This window comes from Eubalaena glacialis, chromosome 4 (genome assembly GCF_028564815.1).
Source record: "Eubalaena glacialis isolate mEubGla1 chromosome 4, mEubGla1.1.hap2.+ XY, whole genome shotgun sequence".
Classification (NCBI taxonomy): domain Eukaryota; kingdom Metazoa; phylum Chordata; class Mammalia; order Artiodactyla; family Balaenidae; genus Eubalaena; species Eubalaena glacialis.
The window spans coordinates 152,059,008-152,076,099 of record NC_083719.1 but is presented as its reverse complement, the minus strand read 5'-3'; the positions used below and the strand labels follow the sequence as shown (position 1 = coordinate 152,076,099).

Below are 17,092 nucleotides of genomic sequence, written 5' to 3'. Positions count from 1 at the left end.
AATTTTACCATAGGTAAATTATACCTCCATTTAAAAAAATTCCAAGATGCAGAAGATGAAAATACAACAAAAACATTTAGTTTTCAATACCTCACAACTATGGCAACAGATTCCAACCGAGAAGTGATAAAGGCCTTCGTGATTTCTGGTGCATAAGTGTCTAATAAGTGGGATTCAGTTGATTTCACAAAAGGAACTGATGCTACCATCCTTTGCCAGAGAGTTAATAAATAATGAACACTGTTGGGAGCAAATTCCCAATGCTACAAAAAAATAAAGCAAACGTTATTTAAAATGACATTATGTCTTCCTAGAATAAGAAGTGCAGAGGCAAAATTAGTAAACATACAGTTTAAAATAAACTTTTATTCTGATTATAACCAATGAACATTTAAAATAGCAAATTCTGTTAAATGTTTGTGAACTTCCTTCTAATCTTTCCAGGAATATTTTTTCACAGAGTTGATATCATGTGGAAAATATGGTTTTAAAACTTCCCCCCAAACTTATAAAAAGAATTTTTCCAAAAACTAATCTGTAAAACTTTATTTCATTTCTCCACATAGATTTTACTACAGCATCTCAATTCGGTCTTTAATTATTAGATATTTAGATGGCCTCTAAATTTTTATTATTATAAAATTTGTTACAAAGAAGTTTTTTACCTAAAATCTTGCAATGAACATTTTTAGCAAAGTGCTCTAATGTTTCTAAAAATCCCTACCAAATCTTACCAAGAAAGGGTTTTAAAACTATCTACAGTTTAACATCAACTATATATTTTTATTTACCTGTAGGCTAGTAATGGTAAAATTAGCAATCAATCTGATAACTTCAGGATACTCCTTCACCATAACTAATTCTCCCAGCTGGTAATTTGTCTTTAAACGAGCCAAAAATCGACAAAATTCATGATAATTACCTGGATTGGACAAACCCTAAATTATGAGACAAAAAGAAAGGCTTTTTAAAAAACTTAAAAACAAAAAACCACATGATTCCTACTGGACTTAATGTTGTCCTAAATGATTAATAATAAGGAATCCAAACTAGAGGCTTTGGAGGAAGCTTTGACCATGATGACTAAAATCATAATGTTTGGGAACCACTATATTACCCCAAAAAAATTTGCATGAGAGACAGAAAAGAGAGCAGAAAAGGGTGGGGAGAGAGAGAGAGAGAGAGAGTGTATCTTGTGACTTAAACAGAAGTCAATACAAGACCTGAAAAATATTTAAGATGGAAAGTAAGAATCGGCTCTTGAAATCCTGGAAAAGAGCAATACCACTAGACTTACATTAAATGTGTACCCACAAATAACAGAAACATCTTTTAATTCAACAAATATTTATTGAGTACCTAGAGGCATTATGTCCTCAAGCAACTTCTTGTCTCTTAAGACATTCAAATAAACTGCTGCAATGTAGAGCAGAAAGTTTAAAAAAAGTACTACAAGACACAGAGGTAACTTTGTGGGGAGGACAGGTTAAAAGGAAGACCAAGAAAGGTGCCCCCAGTGAGCTCCTTGAAGATAAGACATGTGTGTTATTATCTTTATAGTTTGAGAACTCTGCACTATAGCTGGCATGAAACAGAATTCAAGTATCTTTCAGTATCTGTTTAATACTGAAAGAGTTTGTAAAAAATTTCAACCCATGAAAAAATATAACATAGTTTCTAATTATTAAGGACTAATTTAAAAATATATTTTGTATTCATGGGTCTTTTAATACATATTTATAATTCTAAAAATATATATAATATTCAAATTAACTTTTAGAGCCATAAAACATCAACATGAGGATATTGGAAAATCAATTAAGAGAATTATCTGATATTAGCATATTATCTTCCACATATTGACTGATGAGAGTGAGCTGAACAACTAAAAATTTTAAAGTATCGATATATTGGTAAAAATCCCATTTATCAGCAAAACACATAAATTTCAGTTATGCCAACAGTGAAAAGATAAAACGAATGCACAACACATAAAATACCTCTTAATCTGCAAAAACGACTGTTCTTTAAAGAGTAAGCATGTTTTCTTTATGTATAGATATTATATGTCCCCCCTAAGTTATTAATAACCAAGAGACTTAGATAAACCTCCTTAAATCATTATTTAACCTTTTAAAATTTGTACTTTCATTACAGATATTTTAAACCAAAACCAAAAGTGAAACAAATTTTATCTAGGCATCCAAATTCACTAATTTATAATGGCTGTGCAATTCTCTGAAATGAACACTGCCACTGAAGATTTGCAGTTAACATAGAGAGTAGATTTAAAAATCTACAAACTTTTATTGTCCACAAGAGGGCAAAAAAGATATTTCATAATTTAAAACCACTTATTCCAATATTAACATCCAGATTTATACTGTCTTCTAGTTTAGAAGGTAGATATGACTCTGAATTAATCACTTCAGTAATTTAAGAAGTGCAAGCAAAGTACAATGGTAAAAAGCAGAAGCATAATAAGATATACAACCTCTATTCATATTTACCTAAAAGAACAGGAAAAATAAAAAGAACAACACAGCAGTCAGTCAGGAAAACATTCACTTTTAAAAACTGCCCATTTATACTACAAATGAGATCCAAGAAAGTAGAATATGATACTTATTTTCTTCCAGAATCGTAATAAAGTCATAAGTTTATTATGCACCTTTCAACAGAAAAACTGTATTTAAATATGGTAAGTATTAATTAAATTACTTCAAAAATACCTGAGGGTTTTCAAGTATCCTTTTTACTCCCTTGATTAAATTACCAAGGTACTTGGCACGTTCAGGACTGCTAAATAAGGACCTTCTTGTAGAAGCAAACTGAACTAAACATGAAAGTGCCTAAAAACAGGAACAACAAAATTCATTTCAACTTTAAAATTAATGTAAGGCCACGTGTAAGGAACACTAGTCTTTACATTTAATTTTTTTTTAATTTTAATGATAAAATAGTGTTACAGAATCCAAAAACAATGAAAGCTAAACATCATCAATAATTACCACCACCCATAACCCGTCAATCCCACCACAAGAATTCCTATTTCTGTGTAAAATTCCTCTAATATTTTTGTATATATTAAATACACCAGAGCAGAGCCGGGACCTGCATACACTCAAAGGCTCCCAATTGCTTTTGATGCCTAATCTGTTTGTAAACCAACGAACCAGGTGTTTCATCAAAAAGAAAATATGGTTTTGTTGTAGAATACATTTGGGAATTACTGTACAATATGCACTGCGCTATCCTCCAAGTGGGAAAAATCCTTTAACTTTACTTAATCCAGCATGTTCCAAGTTTATCTGGTGATAAAACATCTTGCCCACACCATTTATTAATATCTTGAGGAACAATTTGGAAAATGCTGCTGAAAAAGTTAGATACAGTATAAAAATTCCTGCAAAGTGTCTGTGGCCTAGTTATCTTTCTGAAGTTAATACTTAATCAGCCAATTTCACTTCTTGGGTTCTTAATTCTACTACTGGAACCCACTGAAGCCTGTTTGTTCATTAACTGAGAGGCCCAAAACTGGCAACTTTCAGGCCAAACTGGCCCACATATGTAAACTTGCCCACTTTAAAAAAAAAAAAAAAAAAAAAGAATTATCTGTCAATATTTAAATATTCCAGTTAGGAGATTTCATACAAAATGTCTGGCTCTCTTGGCAAGGGTGAGAATAGGGACAAAAATCAGAGGATAGCCTTTTTAGATGTTACTCAGTTTGCCACAGTCCTTAATGTTAAAAACAAAAAACAAGCCAACAACCCAAAAAACAAAACTCCCTTCTGATGTGTAGAAGGTTCAGGAACCATTAGCGTAATAAAAATATCCAGGGGTTTGGGGTCAAAACCACCTGCGTTTGAATCTCAACTCCAAAATTTAGTTCACTGCCCTGAAGAAAGTCACTAAGGCCATTCTGGATCTGTTTCCTTGTCTACATAGGGAAGATAACAATACTTACCTTGCAGGGCCACTGTGAGGATGAAGTGAGATAAGCATCATAGGATAGGGCATGCCCAATAAATGTCAGTTACATTCTCTTAAAGCAGTTGCTTTCCACTCTACTTTTTAAGCACCAGTAGCTTGTTTGTTTTATCCCAAAACATAACTGTACATGAAACCATGGTTTTTAAACAACTAAAAACAAGACTATTCTGGTTAAAAGACAGAAGGCTGAAGTTCTGTGGCACCACCTGGAAACACGAGTGTCCTGCGAAACCCAGTTTAAAAACCACCACCTTAAAACCCTCGATTTGAGAGCAAACATGTTTTCTAAGATAGGGAGGGAGTATTTTTGTGAACCTATTCCTCCCTTCTAGGTGATAACATATCTAAACAAACATACTGCTGATATGTACTTTAAATGTGGAACATCTTTTTTTCAGGAAATGACAATATAAGAATTCCCCAACTTCACTTCTACAAGCTTAGATATTAAACTAACAACTTTCTTTTTTTTTCAATCTTGCCTGGTCTCTGTTTTAGATTCCACAAAGATGGGATACAGAGTCTCAAAGTTCCATACTATAACCAAAGAGTTTCAAGAATCTTTTAGTATACAACAGAATTTGATTCAAAAAATAAATGAACAACTGGAGTGATGAGCACAAAATCAAGTGAGCAGATCCCCTTTGTTTCTCATTTGGAGATATCTGATGGGGGGCCACATGGCAAGCCTGACATGGAGCCAAGCAAAGTGGAGAAAGAGTTAGAGAGGTTAAGAAAAGGGAAGGTAACAGGTGGGGTGGCAAACTACTGGACTGGGGCCCAGAAGAAGAGCTGGGGACTGAGTAGGAAAAAAGATACTTAGAGGTTGATAGGTTGTCTTGGCTACAGGCAGGAACTAAATCACCAGTTATGGGTTTTGGGCTCACCAGTGAAATGACAGGAACTATGGACTATAAATAGAAACTGACAAATAGCTTACGTAATACAAATCCCAGATGATGTAAGAATCTCTTATGAGAGGTAAACCTAATCAAGAATATAAATAAAGTAAATATGTACCACCCTTATATAAATATCACAGGTACTTTTTAATGAAATAATGAATGAGTTTTACTTACTAACTGAGATAGGAGTGGTGGAAGTGAATGATACAAATTAAAGAAAAGATCCAATGTTTCTGGTTCCAGGAAAACTGGAAAAAAAAAAAATTCTAACACCATTACTTTCAATTCAGTGATCTTCACATAGTAAGACATTATCATACAAACCAAAAACTCCAAGACCTCTGCATGTGGCTAATCTTTCTTTGCAGTTAGGCTTAATTCCTTTTTAATTCCTAGCTATTTTCCTTTGAAATATGAAATAATACAAAGATAGAAATTAATTAGCTAAGATGTTCCTTATTTCCATGTAGCACCTACAGTTCTTACCGAGAACCTTCTCACTATTTTCATTTATATTAAGGTAATAAAAACATTTAAAAATTCAAATAGTATCAAAAAGTAAATAGTACTAAAAAGTATATAGTAAAAAACAGCTGTACCCTACTCCATTCCAACTGCCTTTCAACTCTTAGCTATATTTAAATACATGTTTCCAAATTACATGCTGTATTATATGTCTTTGACTGTTTTATTTTAGGTCTCAAATGACCTTGTTACGGTACACTCTCCCCTCTACTCCCACGACTCTTTCTACAATCCATCCTCTCTCAAAATCCATCCACTGTTGTAACAATTTGGAATTAAATCAATTCTAAGTGTTTACCTTATTATGACTATGTAAACAATGTTAACAGCTAAGCCAAGTATACTATGATTATATCACATTTCCAACACTCCCTGGACTTAATCACAGCATCTTTTCTGTGCTTAGTTGTGTAGATCGATATCTGTCACTAATTCTTTCCAAATGCTCTGACAGATTTGCAAAATGTTCTTCATGCCATTTTCCACCTGGTCAATAGCATCAAATAACCTATCACTTCCATCTTCCCACCCCTTCCTCCTGGAGCCTTCTTCAACTTAGACTGGCTGTTCCAAAATGTGTTACATAATTATCTCCTTTTAATGTCTGCTGATTGTCATCTTGTGTTAAAGCTTTCCTGAACTCCATATCCTCTATTTTCTTGCTTGTATATCAAGTAGCTTCATAAGAGCAAGTACATAAGGGATAAATTTCAGAACGATTTACATGTCTGAAAATATCTTTATTCTCTTATACTTGGTAATTTCAGTCTAGTTTGAAAATTATTTTCACTCAGAAGTCTGAGGATATTACTCCATTGTCCTCTAGCTTCCAGTACTACTGTTGAGAAATCTAATACCATTCTTGATCCCAATCCTTTGTAGGTGACTTTCCTTCTGGTAGATTTTAGGTTCTCTTTGTCCTTGTTATTCTGAAATGTCATGATTATGAAGCTTAATGTATTTTTTTTCATTCATTATGTTGGGTACTTATGGGATCTTTCAATCTGAAAATTTATGTGTCTCACTGCTGAGAATTTTTTTTGGTATTGTTTGCAAATTGCCTTCTGTTTTTTCCTGTCCTTTCTTGAACTCCTAATAGTCAGATGCCAAGCCTCCTAGTTTCATGCTTCAATATTCTTGCATTTTTTTCTCCTATCAAATCTCTTCTTGCTTTTTTTGTTCTACTTTCTGGGATATTTCCTTAACTTTATCTTCCAACTCTTTTACTGAATGTCTTATTTGGGCCACTTGTATATTTGGAACACTGTCTTAACTTTCGTTTTTGAAACAATATCCTATTCATGTTTCAGGAGTGCATTACCTTTTCTTATCTCTCTGAGGATAGTAATTAAACCTTTTTGAAATTTACTTCGACTCTTCACTTTGTCTCTGTTTCTACTAACTCTCCCTTTTTAAAAAAAGATTTCTTGAGATAATTAGATTTATATGCAGTTGCAAGAAATAATACAGAGAGATCCCATGTATTGTTGACCCCATTTCCCCAAATGGTAAGTTCTTGCAAAACTAAAGCACAGTATCACAATCAAGAAGGCACACTGATAAAATCCAATCCACCAATCTTATTTGGCTTTCCCAGTTTTACATGTACTCGTGTGTGTGTGTGTGTGTGTGTGTATGTGTATTTAGTCTGTGCAATTTTTACTACATGTGTTGGTTCAGGCATTCATCACTACTATCAAGATACAAAGTCCCTTTTAATTGTTTCTTTTAGTCTCTGACTTCCATATTAGAAGTTTTCACCAAATGTATGGTGTTTCTCTACTATATCTGATACCCCTGAATGCGAAACCTCTCCAGTTTAATTTCTCAAGGGAAAAAAGGTCTGGTCTTGGGAATGGAGAGGGAAGTACACATAGGGAAGGAAGGGAAAAGGGCAGTCACAGAGCTGCACAGAGGTGGTAGAGAAGATCCCGGGGGTGTTTGTGCAGAACATAGACTTTTTACCAAGTCCTTTCAGCCCAATTCCCTACCTCTGACTTCAATAGGAAAGCCCTATTGCCATCATCTTTCTGGGATGTGTGAGAGCAAGTGAGTTCGCTCTTTTTTGGTGTCCTTCTCTGTAAGAAAGTAAATTGCAGTTCTGCTCTGCTAAGTTAGCTACTCTAATTCATTCTCTTTATAACTTTGAAAAATATGTTGATATCTCCTGCCAAGTGTTATATCCTCTCCTACTGTTTATCTGAAAATTTCAAAACAGAGCTCTTCATTTCCCCACCTAAACTGGTCGTCCTCCAAATATAGAGTTGTCTTTTCTTTTTTCCAAAATCAAAATATAGAGGTTACTATGATACGAGCTGAGGAAAACAGATTTCAACATTGAGTATCAGCAGCTACCTTAGGTTACAAATTTTTTTGAACTTTTTGATTGCCAAGTAAAAAACAGAGATAATTGCACATAAAGCAACTATACTGCTAATCCTGTGTATTTTATGTTGACCATTCCTTGCACTAAACTTTTTTCTTACTTGTTCTCCAAGTTGTTGGAATCTGTACTGTGCAAAGATCATCTGCAGATTCATCTGCTGAACTGCCAATGAAGTCAAAGTTAAGGCAGTTGAGGACCAGTTTCAAGACTTGCATTACTAGGTTTTGTTGACCTTGATCCTGAAGGTTTAAAGGCTTGGCCAACACCTGAAAGAGGTTCAGAGTCAAATGAAACATTATGACATATGTCAATTAAAAGAATTTTACTCAACTAATTTAAATAATTCTTCAGTGACAAATTAAAATTAGTAAAAAAAAAAAATTTGCAAAGTTATGTTGTATATATTAGAAAAACACTGTAATATCACTATCAACAAAAATCTACAATAATAGATTAAATTTTCAAATTTAATCTTGTAAAATGGGGTTAAAACCTTTCATATTTAAATGCAAACTGGAGGTCACCTTCTGAAGTTGTAAGAAGTAACTTTAGGACAAATATTTTACACAGCACAAATGTATAAATGTACAGGATTCGTTCGTTCAAGGAGCAATTGGAACAAGCTGAAAATATAATATTCTTCAAGAAAAAGTAGGGGAGCTTCATGCATAAATGATACACATTCAGCTAACAAAGGTTCTCAGAGCTGTTTGAATGTGGAAGGACACTCACAAGCTCCTGGAGAACAATCCCGACCCCCTCAAAATGTTCATTCTGACACAACCAGAATAGATTATATCTCCTAGAGATACAATGTGAAATATTTGTGGAGGAAATGATAAGAGGCTTGGGATTCTGCTTCAAGAAAAACACAGAAAGAAATAAAGTGGTTAGTTAAGGATAGAGATGAAACAAGATTAGTCACGAGTTGTTAACGCTTAACTGGTTGCTGGGTCTAAGGGAGATACTATTCCATATTCTTGTGTATATGTTAAAATTTTTCATACTAAAAGAAAAATTTTTAAATAATAGAGGAAGTTTCAGTCTGGCCTAGTGTGGCAGTTACCATGTTACTATACCACAGAACTTAAATAAGTAGAAACTAGTGATTAGTGGAACATACTTTGGGAAATGCTCTACTACACCAATTAACAAGCTTGAGCAGAATGAGGGAGTCCCTATATTACAAGAGAACACAATACAATTATGAATCATACTATCCATAATGTTCAACAGGGCACTAAGTAGCAAACGGAAAAATATTATTTCCTAAAGAAATTATTAAAGTCAACTATCTTGGCTCAACTCTGAAAAAATATTGATAAATGATGAATTAGGAACACTTGCCATCATTTCATTGTTCATCTGCACCCCATTAAAATATGGGCAGGGCAATACAGAAACTAAGTCTTAATTAGCTTCTGCAATAAGTAATCTACAGTAGGAAGATAATGAAACTACTGTCTAAAGACAAGTTACTAAATTCCCTTTGGATCTTACTTTATTATATCCCGACTAAATAAAAGTGAATTTTTTGGAACCGCTTACAGATTTGTGCAAATTAATTTGTACTTAAATTAAATGGGCACAGGGGAATTCATCTGAAATTCTTCTGAAACAGGACGCTGAATTATTAAGTAACTTACCTCTTTTAGAAGAGAGCATGCTAGCACTAAAATGTCTTTAAGAGAAGTGTCACGAAATGAGGTAGCTATTTTCCTGTGTTTTGCTGAAGGTCTAGAATAATCGACCTAAAAAGTTCAAGATGAATTTATTTAACCAGACTTACCAAACAGCAAAGCAAAAATTTACTATGTAAGAAAAGGAATGAAAATAATGATTAAAGAATCATAAAGTATAGAGCTAAAACAGCTTTTAAAAATCTACTAGTATAAGTGATTTGTTTAAGGTTACTCAAAGAGCTAATAATGGCAGAGCCACGACTAGAACCCAAGTTTCTGTACTGTTTTAATTCAGTGCTCTCTCTACAAACTATACTGATGCCAAAATTGAAAAGCAGAATTGATCATACTTTCAGAGGCAATATAAACACAGATTATAAAATAATAGATAGATACTGTCAACTCCTGAGTCATGCATCACATTTCCCATTAGGCAAGTAACAGCTTCCCTGTTCCTCAGGCTCCACCTATAAAATGGGAAATCTCTGAGATAATCCTCAAATTCTAACTTTCTGTGAATCAGCAAACTGAATCAGTTACAGAAGATTCTTCTATATGAAAGTGATATTTCTATATATATCAGATATGTCACTGATTCATGTATTTTGATATTCTAAAAAAAAAAAAAAAACCAAGGCAGAAATTATAAATAATCAGAAATTTGATTTATTACATAAGCAATAGTATATTCCCCCTGAATATTTTATTAGTTAATAATAAATAATTTTTAAGAATAAGTTTACTTAGACTAGTCCTTGAGCCTCTAATCTAAAATATAATATGGCAAAAACTATACTATTAGTACCATTAATATTTCCATTTATCACTAGGAAACAGCAAACCAAGCTGAAATCTGATACCCAAACAATTATTAATACCACAGGCTACAGTGGCTATAGCATTCCTTTTGGTATCTGAAAGATGAAAATAAACCATTTTCCTTCCTGATATTTATAGACTTGAAAAAAGTAGTGAGATCAAAATTGATTATCTGACACTTCCTAAGCTCCATCATATTATACTTAAATGCCATTTACTTATAAAAACATGAAACATAACAGAAGCCCAAAGTGATTACAGAAAGCAGTTACTGGAATCTCTACCTACTATGTAAGATTCAAGTTAGCATTTCCAGCATTCCCCCCTTCTTTTAAATCAAACGTCCATCTCTCTCTCCTTCAATTGGTCTGTCTCTTCAGTTTCCCTCAATATATAAAAATTTCTCCTGAATACAAATTAATAATAGCATATAGCATTATAATCTCAACTTATGTACTCTTCACATATTATTTCACTAAATCCTCAAAACTAACCTGTGAGATATATATTATTCTCTTTTCACATACGAGAAAATTAAAGCTCACAGGCACACCATATCTATAACACTGAGGGAAGAACCCTGGGTTTATTGAGCACTTGTATGTACTAGGACCTGTGCTGGTAACTTATCTAATCTTAATAAGACCCAAGGAAAGTGTCATGATTGCTTTACAGATAGTGATATGTAAGTTTAAAGACATTAAGAAGTTTGGACAAAGCAGTAGGCAATAGAGCTAAAACACAAATCCAGGTCTTATTTCAGAGTTATCTTCAAGGCATACATGCTTATTCTACTTGGGTTACTTATTTAGATATCCAATTTTTTTGAGAAGAGGGATTATGCAGCCATTTTCTACTGCATAACTATGTCTCTACCACGTAGGCAAAGAATATTTTACTTCTTGATGATTATATATTGAATATACTGCAGGAACACTAGACTTAGCTTCTACAAAAGCATGATAACATATAATTCTAAACTTTTAAGAAACCTCAAGTTTAGATCTTTTTCTTAGAAGATACACCCTGTTATTGACCCTACATGAATTTACCTGGCTCACATCTGACAATTACAATATTTGATTTTCATTATGCATTGTAGATCTCCCTACTGCCTGGTTCAGAAGTACTTAAGAAATGCTAGTTGAAATTGTTAATGCTCTAAAATTAGGCTAAGCAAAATGTCTCCACAGAAGCCATGTATTTTTTACCATACAAAGTCAAAATCACACTTCAGAGCTTGAAGCTTTTTTCAAAAGGTACCTAGTTCTACACAAGGTAAGTGTGGAACATCTTGTGACAGAAAAGTAAGATAATGTTCGAAGGATGGTGAATAAATGTCAAATGAACAGAGATGCTAGCCTGAAAGGGTTCCTAATGGCCAAATTTGGGAAAATTTGGGCAACAAAATATAATGTAAGTAACAAACTATAACCTATTAAACAAAGTTAGAAACCAGGAATCCAAACTGATAGAAATAATAAATGAATAAATTAAAAGTTTAATGAGGAATAAGGTATTTTCAGAGTCTTAAACTACCTGCCCACAAAATACTCATTATTTACAAAGGGGAAAAGAATCAATGTACAGTTGGAGAAGCCTGGTAGAGACCATCTTAGTCAAGTGACCAAAGTGAACATCATTAGTGAGGTAACAAATCAAATCATGTGCTTCCTGAGAGGAGGCAACGAGAAAACCACAGATCAGCACATCAGCCCACCTGCAGCACTCAGAGCCAGACCTCTCAGCCAGCTGGGCGAGGACCAGCCCCGACAACCAGTACGCTTGCAGCAATCTTGGCCCAACCACAACAGGAGGGCACAGGCAGCCCACACAAAGGAGGAGGAGCACCTGGAGCAGCCGGCTCTGGTGACCAGGGAGATGGTACCACCGGGCCCCACAGAACACCTTTTATGTCAAGACCACTGCTTGAAGACCAGGAGATGTAGCTGATACACCTACTACATAGAAACAAACACAGAGAGTCAGACAAAATGAGGAGGCAAAGGAATACCTTCCAATTGAAAGAATCAGACAAAACCCCAGGAAAGGAACTAAACAAAATGGAGATAAGCAACTTACCAGATAAAGAGTTCAAAGTAAGTGATAAAGATGCTCACCAAAATCGGGAGACAAATGGATGAACTCAGTGAGAACTTCAACAAAGAAATAGAAAATATAAAAAAGAACCAATCAGAACTGAAGAATACAATAACTGAAATGAAAAATATACTAGAGGGAATCAACAGCAGACTAGAGGAAGCAAAGGAATGGATCAGCAATCTGGAAGACAGGGTAGTCGAAATAACCCAATTGCAACTGCAAAAAGAAAAAATAATTTTTAAAAAATGAGGATAGCTTAAGGGACCTCTAAGACAACAACAAGCGTACTAACATTTGCATTATTATAGGAGTCTCAGAAGGAGAAGAGAGAAAGAAAAGAGCACAGAATGTATTTGAAGCCATAATTGCTGAAAACTTCCCTACCCTCAGTATCAAAAAAAAATCTGAATAAAAAATAGGCAGAGGACCTGAACAGATATTTTTCTAAGGAAGACACACGGATGGCCAACAGACGTATGAAAAGATGTTCAATATCACTAATCCTCAGGGAAATGCAACTCAAAACCACAGTGAGATATCACCTCACGTCTTTCAGAATGGCTATTATTAAATAGACAACAAATAAGTATTGGCAAGGACCTGGCAAAAAGGGAACCCTTGTGCACTGTTGGTGGGAATGTAAATTAGTATGGCTGCTATGGAAAATAGTATGGAAGGTCCTCAAAAAATTAAAAATATTGGGTTGGGCAAAAAGTTTGTTTGGGTTTTTCCGTAAGATTTTTTTTTGGGGGGGCAAAAAGTTCGTTCGGGTTTTTCCATGGAAAAACCCGAACGAACTTTTTGGCGAACCCAATAGCACTACCATATGATCCAGCAATTCCACTTCTGGGTATTTACCCAAAGAAAACAAAAACACTAATTCAAAAAGATATATGCACCCCTATGTTCACTGCAACATCAATTACAATAGCCAAGATATGGAAGCTACCTAAGTGTCTATCAATAGATCAATGAATAGAGTATGTAGTATAAATACACACAATGGAATTACTCAGCCATTAAAAAAGAATGAAATCATGCTGTCTGCAATAACATGGGTGGACCTAGAAGGTATTATGCTAAGTGAAATAAGTCAGATAGAGAAAGACAAATACCATCTGATTTCACTTATATGTGGAATCTAGAAAACAAAACAGAAAGACTCACAGATACAGAGAACAAACTGGTGGTTGCCAGAGAGGAGGGGGATGGGGGCTGGATGAAATAGGTGAAGAGGATTGAGAGGTACAAACTTCCAGTTATAAAATAAATAAGTCTCAGGGATATAATGTACAGCATGAGGAATATAGTCAATAATATTTTAATAACTTTGTATGGTGACAGATGGTTACTAGACTTACGTGGTGATCAATTCATATATATATATGTATAAATGTCAAATCATTATGTTATACACTTGAAACTAATATAATATTGTATGCCAACTGTACTTCAATTTTTAAAAAAAGATGATAAAAGTTCTTAAATATAAACAATACATTCCCCTTTATTATAACATTATTCCATGTAAAACCCAACTTCTGCTTTTGTTCTGTTTAGAACCATGTTAAATACAAAAATGAACAGGAGCAGGTGAGGATGTGCTCAGCTGCTGAGTTCATAAAGGCGCTGGTTGGGGGGAAGCATAGCTTCTGCAAACTCTCATTGTATGGGTGAAACCCATGCTAACAAGTAGCAAAGTGCCAAGTAGCCTGTTCTTTGTTGAGTCATGCTGTGTATCCATTATTGAGAATCAATTCACCAAACTGCTAAACTGCTTGTCTTTTATGTGTAAGCAAATAAAGGCTTGTTCCACTTTTGCATATAATTTATTTTTATGATTAGTATATTACTATATACACAGAGGATAAAAGGACGGTTCTCCAATTGCCATGGAGAGAGGACCATGTCTAATTTCCTGTTCTTTGCAGTACTTTATATTGTTACTGTCATTTTCAGTAACAATAAAAGTGTTCCAATACTTAATTATCCCACCAATAAAATAGACCCCCCCCCAAAAAAAAGACTTGCTTATTCAGAGTTTTAAGCCACACAAAGATTTTACATCAAAGAAATGACATTACTTAGCAAACTTCATGTCACCATTAGATGGAAAGGCTTACCAGGTTCATTTCCTGAGTCAATTCTGAGAGGATTATTACTCCAATTATGCAGTGTTCCACAGTACCCTTTGGAGAAAAAACCAAGTTTAGCCTAAATGGAGACAAATGATTGGTTCTTAATGTGTAAACCAGGTAACATTTACAAGTAATTAAATAATGAAACATCACATTTTCTTAAAATAGATCTATTAAAATATATAGAAAAATCACTATGAGGTCCACAAATAAAAATGTCAAGTTCATTTTTTTGAAGGATAAATTTAGGTATAGAGTTGAGTGGGAAAAAAGCTCACCTACCTTAGAACTTCATGATACTCTATAAAATGTTTTCAGCACGTAGGACTTACAATAAACTAAACCTCAAAATACAGGAGTGTAGTTTAATCCTTTTCATAAGACCACGAATAAGAAAGAACAAAAAACAATTTTTAGCTCTGTAAATTTGCTTGAAGATAGATGCATTCAGTAAATAATTAATAACTTAGGATCTAATTTAAATCCCTCAACCTAACACCAGATAAGATCACTTAGGCATTTTTAATATTATTTAACAGTGCATGTATATGCATTTACTATGGATCTATAATGAAGGCTTGTGAACTGCCCAATGCACTGGGCAAATACATGACTATCAATACAGTATGATGTTTTAATGTAATCAGCTTCCAATTTAATCTCAATAACTTCCTTCAAATCAAAATTCAGATTTTATATGCACATTACTAACAAATTACCCAACTGCAAAATCACACTGGAAGTATGAAAATAAAAAAATCTAACATCCAATTACAGTATAATAATTTTAAAAAAGCAATACAGATGATACACTTTTCAAGCCTTAATTTTATAGCTGGTCATTCCTTCTAACTATCACAGAATTTCACTAACAATGGGTCACTAGGTGTAATTAAATTCAAATTATCTCAGAATAAAAAAATAAAAGAAACATCCATAATTTTTGCTTTTTTTTTTTTTGACTGCACTGGGTCTTCGTTGCTGTGCGTGGGCTTTCTCTAGCTGCGCCGAGCAGGGGCTACTCTTCGTTGTGGTGCGTGGGCTTTTCATTGCGGTGGCTCCTCTTGTTGTGCAGCATGGGCTCTAGGCGTGCGGGCTTCAGTGGTTGCGGCACGTGGGCTCAGTAGTTGCAGCACGTGGACTCTAGAGCACAGGCTCAGTAGTTGTGGTGCACGGGCTTAGTTGCTCCATGGCATGTGGGATCTTCCTGGACCAGGGATCGAACCCGTATCCCCTGCGTTGGCAGGCAGATTCTTAACCACTGCCCCACCAGGGAAGTCCAATTTTTGCACTTTAATTCTTTATGGCCCTTTAGGACAATCGGAACTCTATGATAAACTACAGATTTCACATTACTGAAGCATCCATCTTCTGTGTAAACCAGACCAATGCTCCTTAACGTGTCATTCCCTGACCAACTGTTAGTCCATGAATCTGCTGGTAGTCTGCAAATTCGATTCTAATCTGAGAATGGTTTGATACTGGTCCATGACAAGAGTTTGCACCAAAATATAAAACAGATAAGTCACTAAGTACACTGTTTAGTTCAGCTGGCATTTTTTTCATAGCAAGTCTCTCTTGATGATGGAAGCACCATGTTGATTTACATTCTGACATAAACTCCTTATCTTGCTGTGAACCAGCAATCTGAATAGCACTGTCCTAGATGACAGTAGTATCTCCTGGGTATGTATGTAGAAAGGAGGCATGTAAATGTTAGAAGTGTGGCAGCAATAAGGTTACAATAACAGAGAAAAGAAAATATACAAAATTTCAGGCCATTAAAAATTTAACAAACTTAAAATAATTTTTAGTACAAAATTCACAGAAGCTGTCATTACCCAAAGGAACCATGCGGTACTATTTTAGAGTACTAAAACACTAAGTCAGTTGTCTTTCTCATGACTCAAGGTTAGGTTAAGTCATATACCCAGAAAGCAAGTGCTTTTTTTGTGATACTGTAATAAACTTTGAAGATAAAACATTTTCTGTTTCTTCTGGTCTTCCAAAACTGACAAAAGCACACTAAAGCCCAACTTAAGCTCAACTTATCAGCCATTGAAAAGGGAGCTTGAGAAATGTTAGCCAACAAGAATGATTTCATTTCATTCAGTTTTCAACCTTGATTTTATTTTAAAAGAACTCTGAAATCTATTCTTATTTACACTAATGATTCTTGATGAGCTGTGTACAATCTTAGTAAATGACAAGAGAGGGGTGCTATTGTGTTAGTCAAAATTATATGCACAACTATAAAGTGAGAAACTCATATGTCACTGAATAAACTATCCCTCTGTCCCACAGCAGATCTCCTCAGGGCTAAAAATACACTTATTCTTGTGATATTTTAGATAATCAAATATTTGTTAACCAGGATTTTAACAATACGAATAAAAGAGAAGCAGTATAGTCTAGTGTTTTATATTCTGAGGTTTCTAGCATTACAATGTATGATGGAGTTACATCTTACATAGGGATTAAATCTGACAGTTACTGTATAAGCAATAACATCTCGGAAAGTCCAAATAGCCCCCTAAT

The 17,092-nt window shown here is 34.4% G+C and overlaps 1 protein-coding gene across 1 annotated transcript in view; it reads right to left on the bottom strand.

Annotated features, from left to right (window-relative positions):
• Positions 1-17,092, bottom strand: part of RANBP17 (RAN binding protein 17) — a 307,370-nt gene that overhangs the window by 266,798 nt on the left and 23,480 nt on the right. Inside the window, exons 5-11 of the mRNA XM_061188467.1 lie at positions 14,540-14,605; positions 9,459-9,563; positions 7,913-8,078; positions 5,076-5,149; positions 2,733-2,852; positions 792-938; positions 91-263 (exon numbers count right to left, since the gene is read on the bottom strand). Of these exons, the coding sequence (XP_061044450.1) occupies positions 91-263; positions 792-938; positions 2,733-2,852; positions 5,076-5,149; positions 7,913-8,078; positions 9,459-9,563; positions 14,540-14,605 (851 nt within the window). The remainder of the gene's footprint in view (positions 1-90; positions 264-791; positions 939-2,732; positions 2,853-5,075; positions 5,150-7,912; positions 8,079-9,458; positions 9,564-14,539; positions 14,606-17,092) is intronic.